General features: G+C 32.4%; 1 protein-coding gene across 1 annotated transcript; it reads left to right on the forward strand.

Moving 5' to 3' along the window:
* Positions 1–18,323: 18,323 nt before the first annotated feature.
* LOC115978666 (transcription factor MYB1R1-like) lies at positions 18,324–20,187 on the forward strand. The gene is made up of 3 exons (XM_031100504.1): positions 18,324–18,895; positions 19,054–19,265; positions 19,401–20,187. Exons 1-3 carry the CDS (start codon positions 18,598–18,600, stop codon positions 19,803–19,805), a joined length of 915 nt encoding a protein of 304 aa, XP_030956364.1. The 5' UTR covers positions 18,324–18,597; the 3' UTR covers positions 19,806–20,187.
* Positions 20,188–25,244: the final 5,057 nt, after the last annotated feature.

Below are 25,244 nucleotides of genomic sequence, written 5' to 3' on the forward strand. Positions count from 1 at the left end.
GGAACATCCATAATCCGGCTCCACTTCATCCCATTGCCATCCCTAATTTGGTAATGATCCAACTTTATTATGCCAAAACATCCTTTACTACTTTTCCCATGTCAAAACATCTTAAAATGTCAAAGGTCGAATAGACTTACAAGCCTCCTAGTTCAAGGCTTCAAGTGATATTCTCAACTTTCCCACTGAGAGAGAGTTTAGGTTCGATCCCAGGAAATTGTGCCTTAACGCTTGGCATAACAGACAAGGAGAATGACAAAAAGGAAAAATAAAAGATGGAATAAAATTAGTGATTTTTTAAAAACCTTTTATAATACTTTACTTACCCTATTATAAATTTTAAATGAATCTATTTTGTAATGAGCCAATTGTACTATACCAAAACACCATTTCATATTTTCCCCGTGTGATGGAATAAAATGGGTCTCTTCACAAGATTGCAATTACCATTGAGCTATCAGTTACAACCTCAATAATGAAATGAAAACTTTTACGTGGAAGAGATTATTAGTAATTTATTTATTTATATGAAAGTAACAAATTTTGCTCCAAATTTAATATTTATCTTGGTATAAATGTTGTTGACTCGTTAAACAAGTGAGCTTTCCCCCTTATTTTATAAAATAAAAAAAAGGATCATATCTTCTGGGATTGTTCTCATGCAAAAGATACATGGGCTCTAACAGATGTTTTCCAAGCACAGGGTGGGGCTCCATTTGTAGATTTTCTGGATGTGGTATCTAATTTGGTTGAGGACAGGCACTGTTGTAAAGAAACTTCGGAAAAAACGATCACAGTAGCTAGCTTGGGTTAACTTAAAGAATCAGTGGCAAAGGTGGTGCACTGCAGTGTGGGCATCCCAAATCCCCAATATATCGCAGAATTCAAAGCAGTTAACATCGCGACTCGAACACTGATTCAGAAGGCTGTGGTGAAGTGGTATCCTTCATGGGGCCAGTTTTACAAAGCTAACATAGATGAAGCAGTGTTATCTCAAGTGTCAACAAAAAGAAGCAGGTATTGTTGTTATTATTAGAGATATTCAAGGGCGTGTGGTTGCTACTTTGAGTAAGAAAGTCTCAGTGCCTTTGGGTGCAATGGAATTTGAAGCCAATGCCTTTGAATAAGGTATTTTGTTTGCAGTGGATGTAGGCAAGGATCTTATTCTTGAGGGGAACTCTTAGCCAGTAGAGGTTAATTCTCTATCTGGGAAACTACCTCCTCCTACCTCTATTACGACAATCATCCAAGGAGCACTCGATTATAGTATGGAGCTTAAATTTTGGAATTTCACATGTGGAGCATCAAGGAAACAATCCAGCAGCACATTCGTTAATAAAACATGCTTTTAGCATCGATAATTGCTTTACTTGTGTGGTGAAGAATTCATGTTTTATATATAGAACACTCTTATCTACTTGTGTACTTTCTTTTTCTCCTTGAATAAAGTTTACAACTCTCTGATAAAAAGAAAAAAAAAAGTATAATAGTCTAATAGAATATTTGATATTTTCTTTCTTTTTGGAAATGTGCATAGAAAGATCAACTTTCTTTATTTAAAAAAAAAAAAGAAAAAGAAAAGAAAAGAAAGAAGACTCAAGCAAAGGGAGAAAATATCTCATTAGATAATTATATACATCTCCTTAGAATATGAGACAATGAGAAACAGGATAATGCATATTAGTGGTGTAACCCGTAGAAGATATTTATCGAAGCGAATTAAGGAATTGCCGACGATGCACGTAATATTTTTGATGATAATCACTGCAATTAATCTATCATATCTTTAACGATCTTATTCGCCAATCCCAAGTAGACGTCCCATCAAAAATCTTAACTTTCACAAGATTGCTGCATAGACCAAATATTGATCGAAAGGGCCAACGATTCTTAATTGGATAATATCATCAACTTATTCTAAATCCGTAGTGGATCTTGCATCGTGTCTCTGCTTGACAATGACACTTATTTCATTCATACTAGCACCACATATTTTGTGGGACAGTGTTTGTTTGTAACGAGGACAGATTCAGAACTTTGTTAGAACTTTAAGTTAAGGGACAATTAACTGTTGTTAGAGCATCTCTAACAGTATAAAATATTCTCTATAATAGATAGTGAGAGCCAAAAAAGGAGCTTCATCAGTCTCTTTATACATCAAATTTTTTTTTTGCTAATGAACAGTAGCTCATTAGACCTAATGAGCTACTGTTCATTCTTCAAATCTTTTTTTATATTATATTATAATAATTGGATATTGAATAAAAAAATATTGGAAGATGTGTAGTTGTTAAAAAATAAATAAATAATAAATGAAGAAATAATATTTAAATGAGATAGAGAGTAAGATAGAGAGTCTGTTGGAAAGTGTATTTGAAAAAGTTGGTAGATAAAAGTAAAAGTCACTGTTTATTCTCTAAACAATACAAAAATTTGGCTAGTTTGCTGGAGATGCTCTTAGTTGTGTATTGTGGTTTCAATATCTAATTTTGTTATTTAGTTGTTATTTTTATTTATTTATTTTTGTGGACAAGAATAAAATTATTTTTGTTTAGAATTTTTTAAAGGAAAGGGTTATTTATTTTTTATAAAATTAGTTATTGAACTTAATTTTGTTTTTAGTTTTACTGATAATTTTTGTTACTGAGTTTTTTTTTTTATTTTTTTATTTTTTTTTATTTTTATTTATTTATAAAATTTTTTATGGTCACTAAAATGAGGAAAATGCTAGAGTTATAAGTTTTTTTTAAAAAAAAAAAATAAATTACTGATGTGATAAGTGGTTATTGGTAAGTAAAAAAATGATATGAGTGGTGTGCCCATATGCGAACTAATAAGAATTTGCTACTAAAATTGTTTGTAAAAATGTTATAAAAAAGTTTATGAGTATTGCATTACTCTTAAAAGAATCAATGATATTGTTAAAAGAAAAGAAAATGTAATTTTATATAACAAAATTGCTAAAATTAGTACACATATATTATAATAATAATAATATTTAAAAAAATAAAAATTAGGGCGGCATTGCCCACTAGTCCAATGGTGGTTCCCTCCCTGATCTAGTGAGATGGTCATTTCTACATTTACCATCATTTAGATCATCATTGAATTAAGGAAAAAAATAAGATTGAAGTTTTATCTGTCAAATAGTTCGTGAGCCAAATCTGAAGATGTAGGTGGTGTTTGATTCAAAGAAATATAATATGTCTTATGCTGTACATATTTCTTTCGATACCTGGAATGTCACTATACTCAAACTGCAAGTCAATTTCTTGTTAATTTGTTATATCTAGCTGAAGAAAAACATCTAACTTTCAACCCTTTATATGATATTGGCGAAAGTATATATACCAGATTCACTATAATCCTTCTCAAAAAATGAAAAAGAAGAAAGATTAAATGTAATTTTGTGCATGTCTGCTAAATATAGTTGGCGAAAGTATGCCCCTTGTGATGAAGATTACACAAATCACTTTACATATATAATTATTTATATTTTTATTATAATTTTTGGTGACTATTGAGCATTCACATTAGTTAATGCAAAAATTATTGTCTATTTTAGAATAAGAATTCACTTTTTTTGAAAAAAATCTTAGCTAATCATTTTCAAAACACATACATTTGACTATCTATTCTATACACTAGTTTATTGAAATATTAAAATTTCTTGATTTTTTAAATTATTTATCTTTTTTCACACAAAATAACCGCCATCTACTCATTTTTTTCACCTTCGGAGAATGCAAAGAAACAATAAAAAATCATTTTCCATAAGTTGCAAGTGACTTGTATGTTTGCACAAACACCATAGCAAAATCTTATTTTGTGTAATCAAGTTATAATTTAATGTTGATAATTTTTGGATTTTATGTTATTTTACATTAGTTGGTGTGAATACTCTCTAAGTGAGAAATACCCTAATAAAAAAAAAAATGATAGAATCAAATTAGGAAAATGATAGATTTTATGGAGAATTATAAAAACCTTCCCACAATTTTTTGAAATATACTTTGCTCATTCAATTTTTTTTATAGATAGTTTTAACCTTGTCAAAATTATCACGTAGAAGAAATTACAATAAATTGTAGCTTAAAAATAAAAAGACTTAAATACCCACATAGGGATTCATTAGAAAAAAGAAAAGTTCTAGTCTTATCTCAGGTTCACCTTCCTCACATTATTCCGTTCTCCCTCTCTTTATTTTCTTCAATCTCACAAATAACCAATGATTATTTGTTAAACAATTTTAAAAAAAAGTTGCCAGTGGGTTATTTGAATCAGTTATTATTTTCTTTCCAATTGATTATGTCCATATCTTGTTTCTAACACATGAAATTTTTTATTATTATTATTTGTTGTGTTTTCTTTATATTAAGTATAACATTTAATTTCAATATAAAGGCACCTAATTTTATATGTCAATTGTGAAGATAATGATCCAAAGGCACTCAAATTATTATCATCATCGTCATAATCACTCATATTTAAAAAAAAAAATATATATATATATATATATTTATATATATATATATCTGTGGGAGGGTTTCATAGTCTCAGCTCCCAATTAGCAGGTATTGTCCGCTTTAGGCTCGATTTGTTCGTGGTTTTCACAGTTTTGCTCAATCCCACATTGGGGAAAGACGCCTCCCATATGTGCCTTATAAGCTTGAGCCCAAGACACATGTGTACCACTACTACACATGTGGGGCCAAAGAATTTGACAACCCTGGCCCACTTTATAATGAGCCCAAGACCCATGTCGAGGGGGAAGAAATGACCAAGGATGGACAAAGAAAGCCCAAATAGTCTAGAAACGTTGCCAATGACGATCCTGCTCTCGGCATCCCAAACCCTAGGAGGAAAGAACAGCATGCCGGCAAAGACAGCCTCCCAGAGTGCCCTCAGGAGAAGGACAAGTACAGTAGGATACCCATGGGCATATGGTGTAGGAACAATTCAAGGAGAAACTGTCATCTCCGCATTGAATGCACCCAACTAACATTCTGGCCGCATTAATGAGGAAATGACTCTTGAACAGTGCGGTCTTAATTGCCGCAACTTACAGAGGGTTTGGGAAGGTGACTGATGGGACGAGCACTCGAGTAATGACCTGCATGATCAACAGGTGGAGGGCCAAGATCGACTGGGCTTTAGTCTGTATCCTAGTTATCCAATCCATGTATAACCGTGTATAGTTGTTATAATCCAGACTAAGGCCTAGTTCTTAAACCCATTCTCTACAAATTTATTGTATTGGGCTAACTGGGCTTGAGATCACTCATCCAACTGTAGAAGTGCTCGAACCCAGTCCCTACAATATCTTATTACTTAACTAATTAGAAAGCGAGTAAAAATAGCACCACAATCAACTTAATTGAGAGGTAGTTTCTTCGTAATAAATTTTTATTTATTTATTTTAAACTGCTTAAGGGTAATTTGGGATTTTAATAACTCAGTGGTTACGTAATGGTAGCTACCATTACCTAAACACTGGAGAGACTAACAATTTGTTATTATATAGAGGGAGTTTGGATTCAAATTATAAGTGGCTGCGTTTGTGTTTTCTAACTTTTTTTTTTGTTCCAGTCGTACTATTTGACCAAGTCAACCGTGATCAGTGCACGGATGCATTGTTCATGGACCCACAAATTCCACTTTTCAGTCACTTTTTCATTAAAAATAGGTCCCACAACACTATTTACACATTTAAAAATTATTTTGCTACAGTATTTTCAGTTTTCAGTTTTCAGTTTCAGCAAAATAAATTCTATCCAAACAGATTAATAGTTAACAAAAAAAATATAAGTGCAAGGAATCATGTATATTTGAGGAGGAAACTAGTTAATTATAAACCTAGGAAAATGGAATAGTATATTTTCCAAACCTCAAACCATTTTTTTTTTTTTTGTTGTAATTATCCCTAGAATGAAAGTATTTGGATCAATTTCAAGGTTTAAATTAAATATTACTTAAATTAAATATTACAAACCTAAAAATGTATCAAGATCTTTTGAGATTTATATAGAGATTTTTAATTTTGGGAAAAGTTAGAACATAACTACAGTTATGATTTTTCAGAAACTATGAAGAAAATACTCAGTTACAAATCGATTCTTAAGGGAGTATTCTTATACCTATGAATAGCTTGATAAATCCCTTTGATGGAAAATATATGTTTGCTCAAAATATTGTTTGGGGTCCCTTTGTGTTTTATGTTTTAATTTTTTTTGGGCTCATTTCATCAAGAAGTTAGAGAGTGATCACATAACTGTTCCAATTTAAAATCTTAATCAGTTGTGTATTTATTTATCATTTATAATATTAAATAAATGTCGAGATTTAATTAGTAGTACTATTTATTATTTATAATATTAAATAACTAAAAAAAATTCAAGATTTAATAATTAGTATTAAAAATGAACCATGTATGAATCATGTTACATCTTCTACCAGAAATATATTTTACTTGAAGGTCTGTGTATAGTATGATTTTGGTTTTGAATTTACATCTATATTATTTATAAGAGGATTCTTCTCTTTGAATCAGACTTTTATATGGTTCAGAAATACTATTTATAAGAGGATTCCTCTCTTTGGACTAGACTTTTGGTTCAAAAATACCTCTAAACCTTACGTTTAACAGGGAAAAAACTTGAGAATAACCCGTTAAAAATATATTTCCAACTCCTCTTAAAATGACACTTTTCTATTAATTCATATTTTCAAAATAAACTTATCCCAAAAAAAAAAAAAATCAAAAATTTTTTTAAAAGAAAAATAATGACAATAAACCAAAAAAAAAAAAAAAAACTCGTCAAAGCGCGTGTGATGAGGCTAATAATATATAATTTTATTGAGAAACAAACTAAATTTTAACATTGATTGAATGAAAGTCGTGTATTAAAAGATTGTTAATAAAATTATTAAAAGCGGTATATATACATGTGACATTTAATTAGGCATAATTTCAACCTAACACAACTGCGACATTTAGGACTCAATTTTATTATATAGCATATAATTATATAGAATAAAGATACGTAGATATTGTAGGCGATCTTCCATTATATGCAAGATTAATAGAAAATGAAGGCAAACTAATTTTTTTTTTTTTTAAAAAAAGCAATGATCAAAAAAAGGAATCTTGTAAAATAACCCATTGTAAACACAAAATTTCTCAATTGCAAAAAATCAAACAACTAAAAAAAGTGTTTCACAAATATAAATTTATATTAATCAAGTAGTAGGTACAATTTTTGTTTTGATTCGTTTACAAAAGAATACTCCTTTGATTCTATCTTCTATCTTGACTCGAACGCGAAATCTCACTTTGGGAGAAAGATGGATTGAACAGTCTTTACAATAAATGTGGTGGCTTTGAGCTTGTTAGAGATTTGTTGTTCTTCAAGTTCTTTGAATGTTCTTCAAAGATTCTTGGGACAGAATTTTTCCAGAGCTTGGACTTCTTGAAAAACTTCGTGGTGAAAATGAGAGGGAATCTCCTTTATTTATAGTAGTTTCAGAGGATAAGCTCCCTTTTGAATTGATATGCTTGAAGATATGTAGTAGACTCTTGATTGACCCAAATTTTGTTTAGAGATAATTATCTCTATTTATCTATTTTGATAAAGATAATAATCAATAAAGATAAATAATTATCTCTATTTTATTTATTTAAATAAAGAAAATTATCCATCAATTTTGAATAGAAAATTTATCTTTATTTTATTTATTTATTTTAATAAAGATAATTATCCATAAACTTTGAATAGGGAATTATCTTTATCTTGTGGGCCAAATGACACATAGAAAATTTCAATATGCCAATATAATATCAATTTGGATGACACATGTCATTATTTGATTTAATTAATTTAATGACATATTAATTTGGAATTTGTCACTAAATTTCAATTTGGCATTTCATAATTGGCTTGACAAATTTTTGCCTCCTACACCCATCATTAACAAATGAATCACATAAACATTCATGAAAAAAAAAAAAAGAATCATATAAACCAAATTAAAACTTAGTCTTAGAAATGACATAAAAAGAGGAAGGAAGAATACATAATTTATAAGTACTGGTTGTCATTAATTAGAATTTTAGATTCTATCTGGAGTTACAACACCATAGCTATATGTTTAAAAAAAATGTTGTGGCAGTAGATAATTGCATGGATTAAACATTGTGTTTTTATTATCAATGATTTCTATTAGTTCTTTATTAAAAAGCCAAATAAAATGAAAATGCAATTGGACATGCAAATCAAAATAATTAGGCACCAAGACAGAGTGGTTTTTGTATGATGATGATTAAAGATAAAGATCAAGGTCAATTTACCCGACTGGCACATCCAACGCAAAAAAGAAGAAGCAAACTGCCAACAATATGTATCCAAACCTTTGAGCAAAGCCTTTGATTAGTCAACCAAGTATTCTGTGAAGTCGGTGGCTTGACTTATCCTAATCCATGAATGCTTTGGAGCGGCATGCAAGCCTTGATTTCCTATTTCAAGTACAACACTACTTTCTAATGGTTTTAGGAGTAGTTTTAATAGCATGTTGAATTCTCAACTGGCTTAAATATCCAATTCAATTTGGAATTAATGTGTTGGACCTCACGTGCTCAAAATATTCTTCTTAAAGTTGATTGGATTAGTATTTGCACGTGTATGTAAGGAAGTTGCATGGAATACAATTCTATTGCTACAAGGACTCATCTTTGCCGACTTGATATTCTATAGAAGGAGAGGTGTTGCGGCAATTGTAGAGATGGGAAAAAGAGCATAAAATAGAGAGAAATAGAGAGTGCAATAGAGAGTTTTGGCTGCCGCATATTATTGTGAGAGTTCTCTAGTTTAGCATAGGATTCAAGGTCTTCTCTATTCCTTGTTTTTGTGAGAGAGCTATTGGGTGTATTGGGGATTGGGTGTGTGTGAGAATATTGATACACTAACTTGTATATCTCCATATTTGATTAGTGGAATTTCTTCGTCATTGCCCGTGGATTTTGGCCAAAAGCTGAACCACATAAATCCTTGGTGTTTCTTTTGCTTGTGTGTGTTTATTTATTTTTTGAGTTTGGGTTTGCTTTGTTCCTATTGTTTATTTCTTGGATATCTTTCTAGAGTCATAATATTTTCACAATCAATATTGAGGTGGGAGTGCTATCTGGAGGCGCTTTCCTACAACATATTCCACCCTAAAGCATCATTGGACGCCACTTCTATATCTATATAGAAAGAACATTAATGATAAAAAAAAAAAAAAAATTTAGAAAAGGGTTGCAATAAGTTTGCATAGATAATTGAAATTTGAAGATCATAGCCAAAAATTGAGCCACTCTTAACTGCAAGCATGTTATTAAGAGTAAGACTTTGGCAATAAGTTTGCATAGATAATTGAAAATAACTTCATTAGCATTCTGATTATCAAAAAAAAAACTTCATTAGCATTCAAATGTTATGGGAATATGTTAAATTACTGATTGTCCCAAAAGTTTAAAATGTTAAAAAATAGTAAATTTAATTATTTAACCACATACTTATAACAGAGAATTAAGAAACAATACCTTTTTGCAAGGTCCTGCATACTGAAAATAAATCACCCAAAAAAATATTTATATATACACACACATTACATAATAAAATGTAGCAAATACAACGACTATATCACCCATATTACCAAAATATTGCATGAAAGCAAGAAGAAAGTTGCATAAAAATACATCTCATTATAAAATGGAAACCATAAAAAATAGGCTAACCACAAAATAAAAAATAATATTATAATAAAAGTTAGACTTAGACACCATGGTTGCGCCACGTGTCTTCACCAAATTGCATAAATTTTATTAAATTTTTAGATTTTTAAAGAACTAAAAAGGAATAGTATACTACTAGGACTCTAATTCATTCTTATCATTAAACAAAATTAGATTAACATTATTTTTTTATTTGTTAGGATATATTTCTTAAATTAAGGGATAATATTTAACATACAAAAATTTGATTTAAATAATATTTTTCATCTAATTAACACTATTTTTTATTGTTAGGATATATTTCTTAAATTAGGGGATAATATTTAACATACAAAAATTTAATTTAGATAATTTTTATCATCTAAATCTTCAAAATTTTAATATTATTTTATCAGAATATCAAGCTACAAAACTTGATTATTAAGGGATAAGCACAATCCAAATTCTTCAAGAGGCGATTAATATAAATCTATCCCAAGAAACAGTATATATCTCCAATAATTTGATCTTTATTTATTTCAGAAAACAGTATATATCTCCATTAATTTGATAATTTTTACGTTGATAACATTTCATATATATATAAATTCCTTATAGCTATCAACCACATTCTTTTTCTCTTTTTTTTTTTCTTTTTTTTTTAAATAATTTTTTTATAATTTTTAATTTTTTATAGGGATAATTATAGTAAACCCACCTGAAGTATGGTCCGTTTTCACTTTGCCTACCCGTTATTTAAAACTTTACACTTTACCCACTTGAACTTCAATCTGTTACCCACCTTTGGCTTTTCCGTTAGAAAACAACTTTTACAACCAAAACATAACATAACACGAATCAAAAAGTTAGGGTTTGAATTTTTTTGAAAGAGCTTGGATGATGGGATTTTGTGTCTCTATGCAAACTATTGGTCCTCTTCTGAAATTCCTTAGAAAAATAATCAAGAAAGATAGGGCAGTGGCCAACAAGGACAAAGACAACAACACATGTTTCAAGAGTTGAGTTCAAGGGTTTGGTTCTGTACTAGCTCAAGACAGCAACACAGCAAGACAGCAACGAGTTCAAGACAGCAACACAGCAACATATTCTTTGAAGTTATTCAATTTTGTAGATAAGTTCTTCAATTTCAAAGGCATGGAACCTGAAAAAATTGATTGGAATAGCGTGGAATCCATATTTGTTGAAGATGACATCTACGAACGCATTAACGATCTCTCTGCTCCAAACGAACCCATTGACGATCTCTCTGCTCCTGTTGTGAAAATTGATTGTATCGATCTCTCTGCTCCAGATGAACTCATTGACGATCAAGCATAGTTCCGCAATCTAGGTCAGACCCACTTACTCCATGTTTGTTTCCCAAGAAAGGCAAATGGAAAACGAAAATTATGAATCTGAAATGGGTTGTGGGAAGAAGGGATGAGTGAGATAGAGAGAGAAATCAGAGATTGAGAGAGAGATGGGAGTGAGATAGAGAAATGATGAACCAAATGTGTTGGCTTGTCCATTTGATCTTATTTTAATACACATTTTGTTTCTCTACAAAACCCCCTTTTGATCTTGTTTGTTTGAGTTTTTTCTGGTATTTTTTGTTTTCGGAGGAGAGAGACATAATTGTGAAAATAAAATACATTTTTACCCCTAATTTTAACAGAGGTGGGTAACGAATGGGTAACAGATTGAAGTTCAGGTGGACAAAGTGTAAAGTTTTAAACCACGGGTAGGCAAAGTGAAAATGGGCTATACCTCAGGTGGGTTTACTGTAATTATCCCTTTTTTATATGTTACATTATGTTGAATCAACTCTTTTTTCTTTTTTTCATTCTATTCATATGACCTTTTTTTAATTCCAATTTTCATGGGATAAAAACAAACACATTGATTAGATATCTTTAATTTCAATAAGATTTAAATGAATTATATTTCAAATGGAACTCTACCAATATATATAACCCTATATATCCTTTTTGGAGTGAAGCTTATTTCAATATGTAAATGCCTAAATCCCATAACAATATAGGTATGCATTCTTTCTTCTTTTATTGTTATTATTTTCATTTTGTTTATTTTCTTTAGTGTTATTATTGGTTTTTTGTCTTCATGTGATTTTAATTAATGAATTCAAAACATTCGAAAACATTGTTAAGTTTCTAAAGGCTTCTTCTTTGTTTTGGTATTTTGTTTTTATTAAATTGATTAGGTTTTGTGTATTGGTTGCCTTTTGTTTAAACTAATTTTCTTAGCTTTGATCTAATTTATATGCTTAGGGTTAGGGTCTTAGAATTAATGATTAAATATGGTTAGAATTAATAGATTAATTTTAACAATTTTCTAATTTTATTTTTATGTTACATCAAATTATGAAGATGTTCTACGCGTGTATTCTTGAATTATCAACTTTAATTTTAATTTATAATATTATCAAGATTATATTAATTTTAGATTTATCAATTGTTTAGTACGGTTTTTTTTTAAATAATTATCAATTTAAAATTCAACTTGGAATTATCAATTTAATTTAGTTTTAGGAAGAAATCTTACCCCTTATTTTAGTGAGATAATTATTTACACTTGACAATTTTTTCTTTTATCTTTATTGAATCTATTAAAATATATAATTATTTATACATTTATTTTATAAGTTTTTTCATAAAATAAAAAATCATTTTAAGCCTTTTGATATCGCACAGAATTAGTAGGTTGAACGCTCCGGCTTCAGTGGGCTACTAGTGGCTATGGAAGGCCTACAAAAATGAACACGCAATCAAAAAGGGGACCGGAGTAGACCGGCCAAACACCCTCCAATGGCTAAGTTAGTCTCTCACAGGAATGGAGTTCCAACTTTTTGGGAGTAAACTGTCAGAATGTTTTTACCTATGTTTGATTCAGACCAGTCCTTTATATAGAGACCCTGGGGACAGTTATTTACCCAATAACTTCTCCAAGATTCATGGAAGCCAATGAATCTGGACATAACTTCCTCAACGGCTATAGAAGTTGTAACTGCTAACGGAAGTTAACTTATTCGAGGAATTCATGGCGATAATTATGGGTTTAGTAACCGTTCCAAAGTGTTGAAAGTTTCCTAAGTGTTGCGCATTCGTCCGTCCATTGTATGGACGATTTGGTCGTCCCTAGACATCTGATCATCGTCCATGGACGAGCTCATTATCGTCCATAGGAGACTTCATCGTTCATGAGCGATATTCTCATCCATGAACATCTTTTCTTCTCCTTGGGTGATTCCTGATCTTGTTTGCTCTCTTGCCTTGGACGATCCTTATGGACGAATTGGAGATGAACTAATTTTTCGCTATCCCATCACCTTTAATTACTTAACCACCCAATAAGTAGGATTGAATTGCGATGAATTTGAATAGGTTTGCCATAAGATGAATGGATTATCCACCACATAAATAATATGATAGTTGTGAAAGCTAAGGTCATCACATCAATGCATTAGTTATAGGGTTACAGTTAAACAACTTAGGGTGAGGTTTAGGTCCAATGCATCCAGTGTAACTGGGCACTAGAACCAAACCTCACCTAAGAAACCATACCAAGTAAAAAGATATGGATGACAAAACTTTTTGAAATTATCGTTAAAAAATATATTTGGCAATCAAACTTTTGGAAGACTTGCATTAGATATAGAATTTCAAATTATAAAAAAGTTAGATTTTTAATCAATAATTAAGTTTTTGTATCAATTATAAGAATTGATAAGATAGTAGATGATGAAGTGCAAATCGTCAGTATTTGTAAGCTCGTCCAGATGAAGTTGGGTCCTTGTCACTATCTCTACAAATGTGGAACAATGACTTCCTCAAGATGGTCACCGATGTGGTGCCTACCACCACGCCTCCGATGCCAAAGTCAGTATACAGGTGTTTTTAGAGAAAAAAAATAAGAAAGGGCTGAATATTAGAGTATCTATGAATACTTTTAGGTGAGTCTATGTACCTGGTTTATCTCTGACTAGTGTATATATACGATTTCGTGGTTTCTAGCCATTGGGGCCTTAATTGTGACTTTAATGTTTTTTTGTAACGTCTCAGACCTCATGAATACGGGTTTTGATGAGGCTCTAACGGTCTATCCACTGATTGGTAACCATTCGTGGCATTGAAGGCTCTCATTAATGGTCACCCTATGCTCGTCCATATCCTGCCTGGGGGACGAGTATATTTGATGAGATCGTCCAAGTGAAGTAAGTTCGTCAGTCCCATCAATAGAAAAAAAATTGATAAGGATAATTAAGCTGTTGTTTTTATCTTAAAAATTGCTGCAATTTGATGCAACTACCGATCTATTAAACATAGTTTATACTTGGCATAATCACAACTTCTAAACCTAGATTTTATTATACGGTAAGTATATCATGAAGAGAATGTATTGTATATAAAAAAATAATAATAAGCATGCTATATCAAATATTTTCGCTACCTTTTGGTATTTTTTTTTTGTCAAAATCCAAATGGCAGTTTAAAAAATGATGTTTAAAAAATAAAAAAATGCAATGTACTTTTTTAAAATAATGTAATTTAGATGGGTCCTGATTTTCTCGGTATATCATCCGCATACATTTCTCATTTCATATTTAAAACATGGATATCAATAAAAAAATGTGTATCTTACATGTGAAATTATGAATGTTATATTTTTAAAGTGTACAACAACGAGTATTAAACAATATTTTCTGATTTAAAAAACAATAATATAAAATTTATCAAAATACCTCATTTTTTTTAATTTATAAAATACTGCCTAGAAATCTACGAAATACATATTCATTAGAGCCAATTGCCAAACAACACTTTAACCTTACTATCATGTCCAGCCAAAAAACAGAAAAGATGTATTATCAAACATCAACATCATCCTATGTGCAAGTTGAAAGTAGTCGTTATTATTGGCCGTCGAAGATGCGAGGTGTAGAAGATTCTGACGATAGTGCAAGTAAGAAAAAAATTTGGAACAGTAAAAGAAAGCAAGCAGAAGAAAATTGTTGCGAGCTGAGACAAAATTGAAACAGAAGCAGAAGAATAATAATTGGACGAGAGAAGAGAGAACCCACAAGCATTGGTGATGAAATATTAGCCGCCACAAAAGTTTCGTGAGTATCAAAGTGCCTAACGAGTAAAAGCGTAGAAAGTGTTTTGCAAGCTTCCCTTTTGGTTTTTAGCTTTTAATTTTTATGTTTTATATATAGTATAAAAAAATTTTCGATTTTTTTAATTAATTTTTTTTAAAATTTTAAAATATAAATATATTTTAGTATACTTTTAATAAATAAATTTTAACAAAAAATTAAATAAGCTGATTTCAAATAATTCTACAGTGTCCTTATCTTTTCTTATCTTTTGATTTTTCAGAACATGTGATGAGACAGAATGACAACAAAACAAGGTGCGGAAGCTTAAAATAAAACGGAACGCCGTAGAAAGAAGAAAAGAAATGAAAACAACTGGACAATGAATTCAATGAAAATATACAAGAAAACAAAGCTCTGTCACTAACACGGCAAGTGAGGAACATGCGCTCCATAAAGAGCAACTCTAATCTTACATCCTCGTCAATTACCATACATAACAGCCAGAGAAAAGTTTTTTTTTTTTTTTTTTTTTTTAAATTATTTTTTATCATATTTATGATTTATGAATACCGACTTTTCTATTTTCCACGTGGTTTAACGATGCTGTACTCCGGAATAAAAGCTAAACTATTTTTTTTTTGATGTGAAGCTAAACTATTTTACTATCAGTCTAACATCAACTTTTAACTTTTGCTTTTAGTTTTTATATCCAGTTTTTTAAAATTTTATTTAAAAAAAATGCAAATATAAAACATTTTTTTTGTAAAAAAAAAAAGTTAGACTTCTTCATTCTCCAAAAATGAAGAAAGCTTTGTCAAAAATAGTCATAGTTAGGGTTTTGTAGTTTAGTAGCCGTGTCAATGCTCTAAAAAGAAAGAAAGACTTGTCAAAAATCATCATCTGTATATATTAAGAAGATTCAGAAAGTTAATTATTACTTTTTTTTCTGTCAAAAATACCCCTAAATTAATTAACCAACAACTTAAAAATGGGGATAAAATAGTAAATTGGCAAAAGAAAGTTAGTTATTACTTTTTTTATTGACAAACATACCCCTACCTAAAACTTAAAAATGGGGTTAACATACTAAATTGATAAAAATAATAAATTCTTACTTCTACATTAAAATGCTTTCCTACTTCTAATAAACTCCTACTTTTACGTTAATTTAAATTCCTAATTCTACACTTTAATTCTCTACAAAATAGGATCACTCTTTTGTTAGTTTTAAAACTCCTCCAATCTACAAAACTCACCCCACGTATTGATTTTTTTTTTTTTTTTTTGTAATTGGAAAAAGTAGAAATCCCAAATTTTAATAAATGTAAATTATTAATCTTTACCCAAAAAATAGAAGAGCCTCATGCGTGTGCTCAGAAGCTAGTATTTATTAGTGTTTTGTAGTTTAATAGTAATGTTGATTTGAATCCATGTCCCTCACTTGTATAACAAATTAAATTATATAAAAAAATATTATAATCATTAATGATATTATGTAAAATTAATATTGTTACGATTACAACTTGTTTCAACAATAATTTTTTTTTTTGAGAAATAAACACACACACACAAAGGAGAGTGAAAGAGATTCTAACACAAATGCATATCATAACTCCACTCAAAAGCCGTTGTAACTTTTAATGGAGGGTAAGGTAAGTTATACTACACTTTGTTACAACAATAATTGTAAAAAATGGTGAAAATACTTACATATGTCCATGACATTACTTAATTTAATATAAGATCATTAAAAAAAAAATGAAAAGCGACAAAACATGGTATATCTTTCTATTTTATTTGGGAGTTTATAAAGAAGTAATGGAAAGTGAGGGAAACAATTGTTAGCATGACTTTGCCCTTTAATTTATTTTTTCCCTCAAGATAAAGGGAAAATGAATATTTTACTTTCATTTTATAAAGGAATTAGTGCTTAGAAGATAATAGAATAGGAAGTATTCGGTCATAACAAGTTCATTCATTTGTACTAAACTTTCAACCAAGTGATAGATGGAATATCCATTCAAACATCTTTTGTTATTCCAAATGGAAATTTTATTTATATGGAGAAGAATTAATATTTAATGGGGGTTTCATTTCATTGAAAGGTGAATGAAAAAAAAGAAGAAAAAAGAATGGATGTAAAGGAGAACCTCAAACTCTCCTTTAGCTTTTTAAAGCTTTTAAACTCTCCAAAATACAAAAGCAAAAGGCATCCCATCCACCAACAAGAGCACCACCACGGTCCACATACAAAGGTTGAGGTACTAAAGAAGAGTGTAGGTGATGAGTGGGCTCCACGTTTTACTTATCCTCCACAACCCACGCCCACAGCTTGGGACAACAATTAAAATAAGGTTTGTGAGGACATCAACTATGAGACAACGAAATCTTTCTCAAAGCTTCAAAGGAGCAGCGAATATGCCCATTTAACGGTGGAGAAAACACTTTCCTCCTCCACCATCCCCTTTTAATTTTTTATTTATTTATGTATTTCTTTAGAGAAATAGTTTTTAATTTTCAACATATAAGATCTGTTCCTGATGATTATTTTTTATTATTAAACCAATACACCGATTGGTTTTTTGATATATACAGGACATAAACACCAATTGGTTTTTTGATATAGACGGTGATCGAAACTCCAGATCTCTAATTCCACCACAAAAAATTTTACCAATTAAACTAGCTATAACCCACTTGTGTATTTTCATTTAATTTAAAAATTTTCTACATATTTTTTTGGTTTCCATTTAAACCCTCACCAATAATACTTAACTTTCAAGGTCAAGATAAATCAAAATGACCCTTATCTCAAATCAATTATCAAGTCATAAAAATCTGTTGTTCAATAGGCATTGGAGGATTATGCACAGTTGCACATGTTTCAAACCTCGACCACCCAAATACAAGAAACATTTATGATGAAATCCTAGAATATAGGTGTTCGTTTTGGATTAAGATAATATGATATATGTTTCTTCATGATGATTGTTATTTATTATCATTATACATCTAAAGTCCAAACACACCAATTAATTTTTTGACGTGATCACTTATCCTCATGAATCATGAATTAGCTATTCACTAATTTGTTTCTTTGTTGAAACTTGACTTTATCTAAAATCATTACTAGATATATTTCTAAACAAAAAAACAAAATTTTGACAAAATGATTATATTAAATTAAAAAAAAAATTACCTGTAGACAAATTGTATTTTTGTTTATTTGTTTATTATCATGCTTGGCAAACAGATGGGTTTCACCCAAATAAAAACAATGATGGGATATTATTACTAGAACATTTGGCCTTGTTTGCACCGATCGAGGAGGCGTGACAAAATTGGACGGTCCCAATTTATGATTTGAAAATACAAATGCACTAGATACGGTACATTATTGGTACAACTATATAATATAATATACAATGCACCCGCAAGTCATTATAACACTTCCCAAGTAACCCAAAGAAACCAAAAAGTCCATGCCAAATTGCGCACAAACCCTAAATATTACCGTGTCTATATCAACCAAAGCAACCCTCATTACTCTTTTCCATTAGACTCCACAAATTCACATCCTCTCTCTCTCTCTCTCTCTCTCTACCTCCTTTTTTTCTTCTCTCTTCTTTGCATGGACTGAGAGAGAGAAAGACTATATTCCAATATTAATATATTCATTTCACCCTTTGCGTTCTCATATCATTTTGTGCTTTGTGCTTTTCCACCTACAAAGATGTCTCGCACGTGCTCACAGTGCGGGAACAACGGCCACAACTCGCGCACGTGCACGGAGGCTAGCGGTGGAGGCTGTGGTGGCGGTGCTGGTGGTGCTGGCGGCGGCGATGTGTCAGGAGAGAACGGAATCATGCTGTTTGGTGTGCGAGTCACCGAGGGAAACTCGTTTAGGAAGAGTGCTAGCATGACTAATCTCTCACAGTTCGACCAGCAGCCTCAAGATCCCAACGTCGAATCTGGCTATGCCTCCGACGACGTCGTTCACCCCTCTGGCCGTAGCCGCGAGCGCAAGAGAGGTGCTTTTCTTATATTTAATTTTAAAACTCGTAATTATTTATATCATCATCTCTTATCAGTTTAAACTTTTAGAACGATAACTTAGTTCTCATCGCAAAAAAAGAAGTGATATTTGAGTTAGAATTAATTGTGTTTTTTTTTTCTTGTGTGTGTATAGGGGTGCCATGGACGGAAGAGGAGCACAGGCTATTCTTGCTGGGGTTGCAGAAGGTGGGGAAAGGAGATTGGAGAGGGATTTCTAGAAACTTTGTGAAAACGCGTACACCCACACAGGTTGCAAGCCACGCTCAGAAGTACTTTCTACGGAGGGCCAACCTGAATAGGCGACGCAGGAGATCTAGTCTCTTTGACATCACTACTACTGATACGGTAATAAAAGTGATACAGCAGATTTATATATCGTACATAATAAATCTCAACAAACAGTCAAGTTATTTTTCAACTTTTGTGTGTGGCAATTAATAGTTTTTTTTTTTGGGTCATTTTTTGGATTTTGAATGACAGCTTATGGGTTCTTTAATGGAAGAAGAGCAAGTCCACCAAGAAACTGCTCCACTACCAAAGCCACAGCCACATTTAAGCCATAGTCTCGGTGGGTTCCCAGTGTCAACTTTTCCTGTGTCGCTCTCTGCAGTACCACACGTTGGTGAAAACCAAGTTGAAAATCTCTCTTTTATGAGGTTGACAAGTAAGCCCATTAGGCCAATACCAATTCTTCCAGTCCCTCCATCTTCAAAAATGGCTCAACTTAATCTGAATCAGAAGGAGACCTTGCCTTTGTCACTGAAGCTCTCTCCAGCATCGTCGGACGAGCAGTCACCGCCGCCACCGGGGAAGCACTCTTCGGCTTTTCAGGCCATGCCAGGCAACTTTAGCAGCAATGGGGATAGCATTATTAGTGTTGCTTGAAGAATTATTATTACATGTTAAAAAAAAGTCTCTGTAAAGGTTGAAGAAGATGAAAGTTTGGATTAGATATAGATATGACTAAATTTAATTTGATTAGGCCAAGAAAAATTAGGTTATTAGTAGGTACTACTAGTACTAGGTGATTAATTGCTTGTCTGTATAGGTTTAGAAAAATACAGAGAAGAGGGCATGTCGTTTTCAACGTTGTGATGGATTCTTGTTTCATTTGTATGGTCGCTTTTGGGGTGAAATGATAAGAGCACCAGGTACCCTCTTGTTTCTATGGTCTGCTGGCATGTTGGAGCTTCAACTAGGCAAAAATATCTGAAAAGTTTGAATCTTTCTCTTTTATCTAATAATCCAAGCTATTAAATTCTGTTGCTTTTTCTGTTTCTTAGTTTGCTATAATTGAGTTATGAGTCATTCAAGAAAAAGGTCGATTAGCTTCATTACTGAAAATATTTATGGGAAATAATTAATGTGATTTTTATACATATTTTCTGAAAATATTTATTATTAGACAAATAATTAATGTGATTTTTATACATATATATCACAATATTACTAGTGAAGTTTTAAGGAAGTACAGTAGTTGATATTGTCTTGACTTAATTATTATTTAAGAATAGGAAAAAAAAAAAAAACTATTTTTACATTTCACTATTCATGTAAAGTGTACAATATTATAGTTATAAGAATTGTACACCTATTTCACCAAAAAAAAAAAAAAAAAAGAATTGTACACTTTCTCTAAATTATTGGAAAGCTAATGTTATTGTCAAAATTATATGGTTGCTTTTGATTAAGTTGTTCCTTAAACAATGACTTGCATGATATACCAAAAAGGACTGCAAAAATGGCAAAAACTTTCTTCAATCAATTGTGCCAAAAGGAGAAATACTAAATGTGCTTTATGCCTTTTCCTTTTGTAAGGTCGGTGCGTTTCCTTTACCACACTAGCTAGGTTAATTAAACATGCACGCTCGTTTTATCTTAGGTTCATGGGGATTACCTTTACGAAAAAAAAAAATGCATCATGAAATATGACAAAGATTATGTGCTATAGTAGCTCTATTTTAAAAAAAGCATATATGCTGCAGTGCACTGTGCCAATGCAAATTTCCAAATGGTTTTTCATACAAGCTTCACGGTTCTGAAAGTTTTTAAAATAACGTTATTGCGTTTTACCTTTGTAAGCTATAGGGAAAAAAAAATTATATACTACCATATTCTTCTCTGCAATGTAATGTCAAGAATTTGCCAAGTTTTGTAATATGCAAGGAAACTAGTAATGTGTTGCAGTAAAAATTGGCTATTTTGTCAAGATTCTTGTATCTCAACCAACATCTTTTTGTTATCAAGTGAGCTATTTTGAGTTTAAATTTTCTTCCTCCACTGTAACTATTAAATTTATCAAAAAAAAAAAAAAAAAAAAGATAGAAGAGAAAGAAATAGGCAATTTTCCTGATTTTTTGGTATAAGTATTAATTTACACGGAGTAAATCAATTAAATCATAAAGACTTTATTTTAAATTAATCAATTTCATAAGTTTGATTAAATATTATAAATTCAAAAATATGTTAATATCCCATTATTTAAAACTTTAAATAATATAACATTATTTGCACAAGTAAATGTAAAAAATATAATTTTATTTTTATTTTTTTATGAAATAAACCCCTCTATTTAAAATAAGATGTTCTTTAATCCCTAACCACCAAATTGTACAACTACTACTACTACAAAAAATGTAAAATAAGATGATCTTTAATTCCTAACCACCAATATGATCTTTAATTCATAAGTTTGATTAAATATTATAAATTCAAAAATATGTTAATGTTCTATTATTTAAAATTTTAAATAATTTAACATCATTGATCATTTACACAAGTAAGTGTAAAAAATATAATTTTAATTATGAAATGGACTTCCTCTATTTAAAATAAGATGTTCTTTAATCCCATTCATAAAAAAGAAGAAGATGTTCTTTAATCCCTAACCACCAAATTGTACTACTACTACTACCAAAAACAAATGTAGAAGAAGATGTTCTTTAATCCCTAACCACCAAATTGTACTACTACTACTACCAAAAACAAATGTAAAATAAGATGATCCTTAATTCCTAACCACAAAACTACACTAGTATTCTAGAGTACCACTTTTTTTATAATTTCCACAGTTACTACTTATTACTATAGGGCATAGGCAGCGGAAAACTTAAGCTAGTTAGCAAGTCGTACCTCTCACTCCTTACTTTACACGTGCTAAAAATTAAAGGCAAGTTGTCACGAAAACAAGCAAGTGGATCTATGAGATGGTCCTACTGACAAAATTGGTGGCCAAATTTAAATTTATATGTACTCCAATGCATGCTAACAAAAAGACAAATGAAAATAGAGTGAAAGTAAATTTATAAATATCATAAATAAGACAAATGAAAATAGGGTGATAGTAAATTTATAACTGTGGGGTCCAAGTAATTTATGGGCCAGACCCATTTTTCCGTGGGAGAACCAAAGGCCCAAGTCGAGGAAGGTTATGGCCCAAGCTCGACAAGATAGCCTTGGGATACCGTCGAGGACAGTTCAGTTTTCGGCAGACCCAAAGTCCCATCGGAAAGAGGGGTAAAAACGGTATAGGACTAAAACTTGGAAGAAAAATCTAAAATATCCAGGGAAAGCTGCCCTTACTGCCATTCAATACTCTGAACCTGACAGAGATGCATTCTTTGGCTTTTACAACCACCCCCAACGACTTTGGGTATGGATTGATGGGACAAGTATCAGCCTTGGAAATGTTGACCCTATACGTGGACGAAGGACAGTGAACGAAGGCGAGTATAAAAGGAAAAATAAGTAACCTAGAGAAAGGGCTGGGAAAAATGGCCAAAAACCAGAGCCTCCCAGCCCCCCTCTAGGAGAAAGACTCCAGGGGCGAAGAAAACTTAACCATGCATGAACACCATGAAAAACCCACCTCCTGGTGACCAAGGCCTAGCCTTTCAAACCCACACTCTATAAATGATATTATTTGGGCCTTTCTATGTGCGAACCTAAACTGTTACGGTTCATTACAAATCGTGTCCCTACAATTGGCGCCGTCTGTGGGAAAGGGCTTGTGTGTTGGTATAGACGGTAGGTTGAGAGAGTTCCGTTGCCGTTTCTAACCGTAGGTTATAGAGTTCTAGTGTAAAGTTCCGCTAGGGGTTATGCTTCTTGATTAGGGACTACGCTTATCAGCATTAATCGCACGGATAATTCTAGGGGCTTGGCCGAGGAGATAACTCTCCTAAAGCCAAGGTCCAGCGCCAAAAGAAACTAGGTTTTGGACAGAACCAAGGTATTGCATGGTCCTCGGACTCAAGCCTATGGGGAAACCAACTACTTGGATGAGGAAAACTAGGTTTTGGACAGAACCAAGGCATTGCATAGTCCTCGGACTCAAGCCTATGGGGAAACCAACTACTTGGATGAGGAAAACTAGGTTTTGGACAGAACCAAGGCATTGCATGTCTCGGACTCAAGCCTATGGGGAAACCAACTACTTGGATGAGGAAAACTAGGTTTTGGACAGAACCAAGGCATTGCATAGTCCTCGGACTCAAGCCTATGGGGAAACCAACTACTTGGATGAGGAAAACTAGGTTTTACATTGGGATGATGGGGAAACCAACTACAAGGTTTTGGACAGAACCAAGGCATTGCATAGTCCTCGGACTCAAGCCTATGGGGAAACCAACTACTTGGATGAGGAAAACTAGGTTTTGGACAGAACCAAGGCATTGCATGGTCCTCGGACTCAAGCCTATGGGGAAACCAACTACTTGGATGAGGAAAACTAGGTTTTGGACAGAACCAAGGCATTGCATGGTCCTCGGACTCAAGCCTATGGGGAAACCAACTACTTGGATGAGGAAAACTGGGTTTTGGACAGAACCAAGGCATTGCATGGTCCTCGGACTCAAGCCTATGGGGAAACCAACTACTTGGATGAGGAAAACTGGGTTTTGGACAGAACCAAGGCATTGCATAGTCCTCGGACTCAAGCCTATGGGGAAACCAACTACTTGGATGAGGAAAACTGGGTTTTGGACAGAACCAAGGCATTGCATGGTCCTCGGACTCAAGCCTATGGGGAAACCAACTACTTGGATGAGGAAACCAACTACTTAGATGAGGAAAACTGGGTTTTGGACAGAACCAAGGCATTGCATGGTCCTCGGACTCAAGCCTATGGGGAAACCAACTACTTGGATGAGGAAAACTAGGTTTTGGACAGAACCAAGGCATTGCATGGTCCTCGGACTCAAGCCTATGGGGAAACCAACTAGCTGGATGAGAAAAAGATTGAGTTTTGTAAAGTTGGCCACTTAATAACAGTTCTAAGTTACTCAGTTCTTGGCTCAACAACTGTAAAAGGTTAATGCCAATAGGAGTGTTAAGAAGATGTTTGCGTCACTATTCAGTAGCCTAGGGGGGCTATCCATTCTACGGATGATACGTCCTCAGATGGTTACTTCCTACAACGCATTGAGCATTGAGCTATCATCTCGGCTAGGTTTGCGGTAAGTATCGCTTTTCACAGGTCGGCATTGTGATGCCAAGCAACTCTATTAAAGTTATGGTGATATCTTTTTTCTTAGTAAGCATTCTTGCCCTAAGTATCATTGATTCAAATGTTATATTGTTGTGCCGAACAGCACTTGCAAATTCACGATAGTGCCTTTCTTTTTGATAAAGGATTAGGGCCCTAAGTATCGTACTCTAAGGTCGGCGACATTGTGCTAGGCCGACTTAATAGGCTCATCATAATGCCCTTGCTTTTCCTGCCTCATGGGAGTTTCAGCCCTAAATATCTTTTGTTTGATTCAATATTATTAAGCCGGATTGTTTTTATAAGCGCAGAGCAAGATCTTTCCATTAACTGGGACTTTGTTCCTAGACGTCGGCCACAGTTTAAAATTTTTTTTTTTTCATTCACAAGATTGTATGTCTATTCATTGCTTTATCATTCCGGAAATATAGAGATAGAGTATGTGAAATAAAGTGATAACAAATTTCATTAATACAAAGATGTATTACAACGTACAAAGAGGGGCTTAAACAAGCCTATACAAAAGGTAGATTGCCAAAACAATAAAAACAAAAAAACAGTACATCAAGTAAATAGTCAGGTCTCTTTTTAAACTCGTCTCCGAAGTCCTTCCAATCTCTGCCTTAGTAGCGCCCATATCGAGAGAAGGACCTTCTTCAGAAGAAGATGGAGGAGATGAATGAAGAAGATGGAGGAGATGAATGAAAAAGATGGAGGACATGAGTAAGGAAGGAGGAGAAGAAGAGAGAATTGATGAAAAGGAAGAAAGGGAGGCAGAGGGGGCACCAATGAACGAAGAGAGGAAGAAGCAGGGGCACTCAGTTCCTGCCTCGGTCCTG

This window comes from Quercus lobata, chromosome 3 (assembly GCF_001633185.2).
Source record: "Quercus lobata isolate SW786 chromosome 3, ValleyOak3.0 Primary Assembly, whole genome shotgun sequence".
NCBI lineage: Eukaryota > Viridiplantae > Streptophyta > Magnoliopsida > Fagales > Fagaceae > Quercus > Quercus lobata.

What these genes read in the sequence shown, in the direction of transcription:
- LOC115978666 (XM_031100504.1), top strand. Translation starts at nt 18,598, where the DNA reads ATGTCTCGCACGTGCTCACAGTGCGGGAACAACGGCCACAACTCGCGC. An exon ending in TAGCCGCGAGCGCAAGAGAG is followed by an intron (nt 18,896 to 19,053) that starts GTGCTTTTCTTA and finishes GTGTGTGTATAG; the next exon opens with GGGTGCCATGGACGGAAGAG. An exon ending in ACATCACTACTACTGATACG is followed by an intron (nt 19,266 to 19,400) that starts GTAATAAAAGTG and finishes TTTGAATGACAG; the next exon opens with CTTATGGGTTCTTTAATGGA.